Raw genomic sequence first — 9,013 nt, 5'->3', positions numbered from 1 at the left:
GTTTGTGGGTGGAGCATCCACTCCTCTAAGGGGACGTTGCTCCTTGGTTCAATACGCCAGGCAAATGTGCTGCCTGCAATGAACGTAGGTTGAGATGTGCCCATTCTAAGAGGCGTTTTACCATCTCGAAAAGGTGTTTCGAGGTGAGCACACCTTAGCGATTTATATAAAATACCACTGTCATGCTGTCTGAGCGGACTAGCACGTGGTGTCCCTTCAGGTCCAGTAAGAAGGTCTGAAGGGCTCGACATACTGCCATCATCTTGAGGCAGTTGATGTGAAGACGGCCTTCTGCATCCGACCAGGAGCAAAAGATCGGTCTGCCTTCGCACAGAGCTCCCCAACCCGTGTTGGATGCATCTGTCGAGACAACCTTCCTTTTGTGAATCAAGCCCATAGTCACACCCTGCTTGAACCACTGTAGGTCTTTCCAAGGGGCCAGAGCTGTTACAGAGGCCTGGCTCACCCTGACACGAATGTGTCCGTGACGCCACGCATGGGGAGGAATTTGAGGTTTCAGCTAGTACTGAAGGGGTCTCATGCGGAGCAGGCCCAGCTGTAGTACCGGTGATGCAGAGGCCATGAGGCCCAGTATCTTTTGAAACATCTTGAGAGGGCGAGAGGCTCCGATTTTGAAAGACGCCGCAAGCTTTTGTATGGCCAGTGCACGTTCTGGCGTGACTACCGCCCTCATGTGGACGAAGTCGAAAATTGCTCCCAGGAATGTTGGTAATTCAGAATGCGGACTCCCATCTACCTCAGAGGGGAGAGGGCCACGTCCATGCACTTCGTAAAAGTGCAGGGAGCCAGGGACAAGTGTACTGATATGCCACTCTATCGAAGGCGAATCTCAAGAATCGTCTGTGATGGGGGGCTACCTGGATGTGAAAGTAAGCATCTTTCAGTTTCAGAAAAAAGAAGCAGTCTCCTGGGCGTATTTGCGAGAGGATCTGGTTCAGGGTAGTCATTCTGAACAGACGTTTTATGAGGGCACAGTTCAGGTGTCTGAGATCGAGGATGGGCCGGAGGCCGCCATCCTTTTTGGGAACGAGGAAGTAATGGCTGTAGAAGCCTGGCTCTGAGCTGGTGGAACCGTCTCTATGGCTCCTTTTGTCAGCAAATTCTTCACCTCGGATCGCAAGACGTGAGCATTCTTGCTCTGCACTGAGGTGGAGACCACGCCGCAGAACCGCAGGGGTCTTCAAGTGAACTGGAGTGAGTAACCTCGTTTTATAATCCCCAGAACCCAGTCTGACACTCCAGGGATGGCCTGCCAGGCCTCGGCCCATGTGGCGAGGGGTTGGATTAGTTTGGGTGGTGAGTCGCCATGCAGGGACTTGACACTTGTGATAACTGGAAGAGGAAATTTGCTCTTTTTGAAAATGTTTTTTTATTTTTCTTGCTATAACAGCGGCTGTTTGTGAGGGCGCTTTTGGAACGGGCCCAGTATTCACAACAGTTAATAAAACAAACATACTGCCACTGGCACCCAGAACCGAACGGGGTGCTTGAGGGCACAACAGAGGGCGTTTTGGGGGTGGTCCGGCACTGGCGAGATTTTGGAACCTCCTCTTCCTGCCCAGCAGATCAGGACGATGTCTGAGGCGCAGGATCCAACGTCAGCTTGGGCTGGGGTCCTTGGTGCTTTGAAATGGGTAGCTTCTGGCCGAGCGGGAGCGCTGTCGGGGCTCAGGCTTCTGTGTAGGCTGAGCGGGCGGCGGCGCAGGTTTCGCTGGCTGCTGTAGGTCTGGGGCGACTGGTGGCCGTTGCAGAGCTGGAACGCTTAGGCAGGAAGAGCCGCATTGCCTGGGACGACTTCTGTGCCGCTGTAAAACACTCTGCAAATCCCTCGACGGCGGGTCCAAACAGCCCCGTAGGGAAGACCGGAGAGTCGAGGAAGGGGACGTTGTCAGCCTCAATCTTAGTGAAGTTTAGCCATAAGTGACGTTTCAACACAACTAAGCTGGCCATTGACCACCCGATGGCATGTGCTGTAGCCTTGGTAGCTCGCAAAGCCAGGTCTGTTGCACTGCGCAGCTCCTTGAAGGCTGCGGGGTCGGGTCCGGACTAGTCCATGACTTGGAGGAGTTTGGCCTGAAAGACCTGGAGCACGGCCATGGGGTGCAGAGCTGAGGCCACCTGCCCGGCGGAGGAGTATGCTCGTCCAGCGAGGGCAGATGTCATTCTGCAGGGCTTGGAGGGGTGAGCGGAGGTGCGCAGCCACTGACTCAACGAGAGGCAGTTTTTCGTAGCCTCTTTCCTCAGCGCCATCCACTGAGGAGAGCGCAGAAGAAGAGGATGTGTGAAGGCGAGTTGAGTAAGGAGCGTGCCACGACTTCATGAGCTCGTCGTGGACTTCATGGAAAAAACGGGCCTGGCGGTGCCCCGGCAGGAACCATTCGTCCAGACGGCTACGAGTGGGCTCTTCGACCGCTTTAGAGAGGACACGGAAAAGTTTGGCATCCATCCCTAGCTTGGCATCACTGGGATCGGCAGACGGCAAAGGGGTGTGATCAATAGTAGAGCCCGACATCTCCTCCACGGCTGACGCTATTAGAGACATGCTGTCATCTAATAGCTCGTCCTCTTTTACACCGAACAAGACCATTTCGCTCGCATTCCGCATCTTGTTCAAAGACGATGGGAGAATCCTCTCTGCTTGGCGAGGGCGAGGCATGCGGGATCTGGGCTGGCGTAAGCTCGCTCGTAATTGAGCGCTTAGTCCCCTTGTCCCGCTGTTTTTCCCTCACAGGTCCCTGGGAGGAAACAAATGGGAGGGCACGAGGGGTGGAGTCACTCTCTGAAAAGAAAGCGATCCGAGCGCGCAGAGAGGCGAGACTCATGTTCACGCATTCACCTCGGTCCGAGCGGCTTCTGCGTGGGGCTTGCCCAAACAGGAAACGCACTCTGAGTGGCCGTCGTCAGCATGCAGTGCAATCCTGCACAAGCCGCAATGACGGCGCGGCATTTGAAACAATGCCGCTTATTTTAGTAAGTGAAAATGTGCTTTTTTAGGCTCGCCGGATGGTGGCAGGGGACGAGCTGGTGTCTGCGCCGAACGCTGAAGGTGGCTCACAGAGCGGGCGGGAACAGCAGAGGTGCAGAGAAAAAGGCAGCTTCTGTCCCCAGAGAGACGCGTCAATGGCGAGCACTTCAAGTCCCGCAGATCAGCAAAGGGAAGATCGTTGTCACTGAAGGAAAATTGATCTGAGATCCTATGGCGAAATGCCATCTTATATAGCCAGATGGCCCCGCCCATTCTGGCGGGCTTCGGCACCATAGGCTCGTGCAGTTCTGCTTCTTCTTTTTTTATTTACTGCACGAACCAATGGTTGTAAAGGCTTCAGTCCTCTGAGAAAAAGGAGTTTTTCCCCATAGCGTTTAGCGACACAGTATGAGTGAAGTATCAAAAGGGAACAGACTTTTAAAACCTCATATTATGTGTTCTATGTCCTCAAGCATACAGGTTTTCCAAGACTGTGCGGTTGAATCCTGTGGGAATAGGTTAATTTTTAGTTATTTTGTCTTAATTTATCTTAATAAGTTGGCCCCGGAGGACGAGGAGCTCTGGTTTACAGCAGTAATGGTGGTAAATGTGAGCGGTGTGGGTTAAATGTGTGTAAAGGGTTAAGAGGGTGACGGGACGCGATGGGACTGGACAGCAGCCAGACTGAGTTTCCTCATCACGCTGGATATCTGACCATCATTAAAGCATCTGACTTTGAGAATGACATAATCCAACACAGCAGACGCTCACTGACCAACATCAACATCAACATCACACATAAAACACCTTCTGCACTACTGTACTTCATACACCAACATGTGGACCTCTAACAATGTATTTACATGCTATTTGCACTTCTGTTTTAGACGCTGCATTTCATTTTCTCTGATTATCAATTTTACAATTGATTTGAATGCATTAATGCAATGCATTGGACAAAAGCATCTGCCAAATGCATAAATGAAAACGCATGAATAGCCTTCTTAAAATAGTGAATGTACAACAGCATGAATTAATGAGGCCAAACCTAGTACTATTGACGCCTGCCAAAGTTTTTCCTCAAACATACTGGATTATATAAAGGAATTTTTCCCCCCTCTTTCTCTCCTCTTTAAATTCTTACGTCTGTTGTTTTTTGTCTGTTTTTTGTTTTTGTTTTTTTAAATGGATGTTAAGATGTTATGTTATATGTAAAAGACAATAAAAAGTTGATCACAAAAAACAATCTAATTAAATCATGTCTACTCTAATCAGGGTTATATTAGTCTCATTGAGATGATAATATAGATTTGTTAATACTTTAAGTTAGTTTTTATATGTTCTGTTTTCATTTTGTTGTTTTTGTCATTTTTATTAGTTTTTTAATGTCTATATAGTTTAATTAACTTAATTTCAGGTTGTTATTTTATTTTTTATGCTCATTACTCCACATTAAAACACACATATTTCTGAAGCTCTGCCTCTGATATCAACTCGAACAGAGTTTATTGTGTTTTTCTGCTGTGGGACAGAGATGTGCACACACAGGACAGTTCGATAGTTTGTTTGTATTTACACACCAGCTTGCGAAATCTGACCTGCAAAACGACCAGCACAGACATTTATTCCAGAACTTAACAAAGAACAACTGCGACACTGTTGCGTTTCGTCTGTTCTCAGCTCGTGTCGTGTCATAGCGCGTTATAACGGCAGTGAGAGTGTTTTCATCGCAATCTTACCAGTTTTCCCACGCTCATGATTCCTGATAATCCTGCTGCTGAGTGATCGCGCTGCTCGAGCTCCGCTGCTGCGCGCCCCCGCGTATCTGCGCGTGACCGCGTCCGCTGCGCTGCGCATGCGCGGAGAAAGCGCGGGAGCGCTCAGTCTGAGGCGATGCGAAGAACGCTGCGATTAGGTCGTTAACCCACACTAAAGTCATCCAAAATGGGAAAACTGATATTATTACTCACGTTAACCAATTTATACATTTAATGAAGCGATTTTTAAATTGGCAGGACTGAGGCGGTTTAGAGTTACCCGGTGAGTTTCGGGATAATGACTCCTCAGAGCTGCTCTGACATGCCGCTGATTTTCCCAGAAAAGCTCCTCGTATATCCAGCAGGTAAGAGAGAGGAAATAGCTCCAACATGCAGAGGATTTCTTGGAAAACTGTTCATTCATCTTGTAAGGCAGTAATTATGAGACAGGTGTGTGTTAGACTCTCCTCAGGCGTGTTCCCGCCAGGTTTTCACAACAAAACCTGCCCAATTGCTATTCAAAACTAGCCCAAAAGTAGCCCAATGGCGTTTCGAGGATGTCCCCCGTTAAAAATGTTTTCAGGGGTGTAAAATACACGTTTTTTCGGGGGGTTCCCCTGATAAAATTAGCATGCCAGTGGATCAATATGTTATTGTGGTCGCTTCAACCCACAGACATGAAAAACAACCCGCGGCAACAGTGATCGTGTGTGTGAGACGCGGGAGCTGATGGCAGGGGCGCTGGATATTTGTGGCGGTCAATGTGGATATTGTGGATGAGTTCTTCTGTGTCATCACGTTCTATTAGTTCTACAGCTTCAGTTTCTGAACTTTCACGCTTAGTAACACATACAGCTGTTCCCTCACCACAGTGCAACAGTGAAAAGGGACCCCTTTCAAACAGTGCCGCGTTCCCAACCTCGTTTAAGTGACATATACCGGTATTGCGGTATTTTCAAAATTCATATCATAACAAAAATAAAAACCGGTATTCGGTATGAACCGGTATACCGCCCAGCACTACCACACACACTGATGATTGACAGGTGAGATTGACTGATGGTTTTGCGACCGACCGCCTCTGATTGGACGATTTCACCTCAACATCGACCCGCCGACTTACTATAATACTTTTAGTATATATGAATACTTGTTAAAAACATTGATTATTATCAATGTTGTGCTGCCCAGTATTTTTGTGGAAAACTGAAATTTCTTCATGATTATTTGATGAACAGAAAGTTTAAAAGAACAGCATTTATTTGAAATATAAATATTTTACATCTTATACATCAATTTAATGCATCCTTCTGATTTTTTTTTGTTTTGTTTTAATGTACGTACGGCAAACTTTTGAATGGTGGTATATCACTAAAATATTGTGCAGCACAACTGTGTTGAACATTGATAATAATCAGAAATGTTTCTTGAGCAGCAAATCAGCATATTAGAATGATTTCTGAAGATCATGTGACACTGAAGACTGGAGTAATGATGCTGAAAATACAGCTGCGCATCACAGAAATACATTACAGTTTAACAGATATTCACATAGAAATAGTTTATGTATTTTCAGCAAATAAATGCAGTCATGGTAACCAGTAAAACAGAGTCAAAACAGTTAAAATGTGTAATTATTTATATTTATATGTAAATATAGTTTATTTCTGTCATATATACATATAGTTTATATGACAGAAATATTAGGAATAGTATGCAGAAGCTTTTCCCACCTGAACTTATCGAAGTGTAATTCAGTGTATATACTGAATTTTCAAATGTTTTTTTTTTTTGTTATAAATGAAGAGTTCAGATTCAAAAGCCTCTAAGTGCCGTCTTAAATTTTCTTCTAAAATGAGCATTTTTATCAGGCTCCTGTGTGTAGGTTCAGTGATTTCAGCAGAGGTGTAAAGAGTACCTAAAAACCATACTTGAGTAAAAGTACAGATACCTTACAGTGAAAATTACTCCACTACACGTTACAAGTCACCAATTCCAAAACAACTTGAGTAAAAGTCTTCGAGTATCTAATTTTAACAGTACTTAAGTATTTTACTTATACTAAATATAGGCTCAAAGATGCACTAGTCAAAGAGACATGCAAGTGAAAAACTGTAACGTTGTGGAGAAGCTGCGGAAAACAGGCAGAGGCAAGGATCTATGTGCTGGTATTTCATGGAAAAACTAGAACAAACAATAAGCCCAAAACCAAAGGGAACAAAGAACAGAATGACTGGCAAACAGACAACCATTACATTCAACAACTCACAAGGAACTAAAGAAAAACCAGGGCTATATACACACACATAGGGGGCTAACAAGCTTAAGGCCCGCAATCACGTTTATTTTCTAAAACCAAAATAAAACTGAACACCTCAAAATTACAAAACAAACAAACAAAAACAATATCTTTCAAAAAGGTCTCTTCAGTGTAATGGATAAATAAAATAATGTTAAGTAAAATTAGAAAGCCGAAGCCTTCTTGCAGTGGATGTGCTGGTTTTGGCCTCATTACCAGCTGCAGTCATGTCCTCATCTTGTATATAAAACACCTCTGATTCACAAATACTTGCTAAGGAACTCGCATTCACATAGCCTTGTTGACAAGTTTGGGTGAGTAAGGGCAAAACGCACAAGGTGCAGTACTTTCAGTGACCTGTAATAGGCAGCATCACGTTTTTTGTAGCAGAAATAAACTGCTGCAGAAAAAGCTAGGTCCATGCCAAATTTAATGTGTAACTGCAACACTCATTCAAAAATGTAGTGGAGTAAAGAGTAAAAGTTGCTAATATCTTTGATACTCAGTACAGCTACAAAGTACTCGAAAAGATACTCAAGTACAGTAACTAATTACATTTACTCCAATACTTTACACCTCTGGATTTCACTTGGCAATGGCAATGAATAGGTCATTTTCATTGCCATTAAAGTGAAATAACTGAAAATAAACCTAGGAGCCTGATAAAAATGCTCATTTTAGAAGAAAATTTCAGACGGCACTTGGAGGCTTTTGAATCTGAACTCTTCATATTTCGTTTGTTTTTATTTGAACTGCCTCTAAGCTAATCTTGTTCATTACTGAGGCCATGTGATGAATGCTATAGTATGCTATACTGCTGTTTAAACGTCTGTCACTGCATGCTGCGACATTTTCAGTTGCTGTTTTTACGGTAAGTACACTAGTAATCCGTTCAGAGCAGTTTGAGAAGCTTTGGGATCTGTTGTCAGTGCTGATGATTTCTGGCCTGTTCTGCTGGATTCATCTGTTCTGAAAACAGATCTTCAGCACTGCTGCTATTTGAAGAGCTGAAGGCAGATGAACGTTGACCAGAGACAGACAAATATTTACTCCGGTAAAAGTGCAAACGCAACACATTTCCCACATGTTAGAACCTGTAAGGATCCATATTGTTCCTGTCAGAGCTGGGCCTCCCTCTCTCTCCCTCTTTCTCGCTCTGTCTTTTCAATTCAATTTCACATAACTTTATTGGCATAAAGTACATTTTGTGTTGCAAAAGTATTAAAATGACATATTAAAATAGAAAATGGATTAGAGCAACTTGGTCAACAACTTTGACCTCAGGGAGGCAGTGATCCAGTTATATGACCTCTGAACTTAAGACTTGTTCTTTTTGAGGCCTACATTGAGGTCAGGCTGTTTATAGTATTCAATTACCTCATATCACGCCAGTAAACAAACACAGCAAAAATATGTTGGGAGATTTGTCACCATGAGTGTTAAAATGATCACTTTTCAGGTGAACTTACAGGTCCATCTTTGCTAGTGTTAAAACAACACTGACAAAAGTGTTTATTATCCAAACACTGTGTTAGTGTTTCATTTTAATCACTCAAGGTGTTGAGAAATTATTGCTCGCAAGTATACACATTTAACACTTTATGGTGATTAATCCCACACACCCAGTGTATTTATTTAATGTTGATTTATTGTGAATTTTGTAAATATTATTTTAAAATGGTAATGCAGATTCAATTTAAAACATAAAACTATAAATATTTTTCAAAAACCAAGTGACTATGAATTTATTTCAACAATTATTGAAATTTTAATATATCAAACATACAATAGAATAAAACAGCTCTGCTAGTCTCCAATGCATCTTAATACCGTTTGGTATGAAAATACACATTCATTATGATAAATATTTCTTTATAAAGCTCTGCTGAGTTTCTATAGTTTTTGTAACTATGTAGAAAAATGAGTCAGCACCATAGGATATCTGTGCATCAAACAAAGAAACATTCCTTA

At 43.7% G+C, this 9,013-nt stretch overlaps 1 protein-coding gene across 1 annotated transcript in view; it reads right to left on the bottom strand.

Moving 5' to 3' along the window:
- LOC107669115 (ectonucleotide pyrophosphatase/phosphodiesterase family member 2-like) overlaps window positions 1-4,825 on the bottom strand; it is a 39,665-nt gene extending 34,840 nt beyond the window's left edge. Inside the window, exon 1 of the mRNA XM_016461237.1 lies at window positions 4,726-4,825. Coding sequence (XP_016316723.1) covers window positions 4,726-4,743 — 18 coding nt within the window. The 5' untranslated portion in view covers window positions 4,744-4,825. The remainder of the gene's footprint in view (window positions 1-4,725) is intronic.
- Window positions 4,826-9,013: the final 4,188 nt, after the last annotated feature.

This window comes from Sinocyclocheilus anshuiensis, unplaced genomic scaffold (assembly GCF_001515605.1).
Source record: "Sinocyclocheilus anshuiensis isolate Anshui unplaced genomic scaffold, SAMN03320099.WGS_v1.1 scaffold424, whole genome shotgun sequence".
NCBI lineage: Eukaryota > Metazoa > Chordata > Actinopteri > Cypriniformes > Cyprinidae > Sinocyclocheilus > Sinocyclocheilus anshuiensis.
Note: the sequence above shows the minus strand (reverse complement) of the source record. Positions and strands in the feature narration are given on the sequence as shown.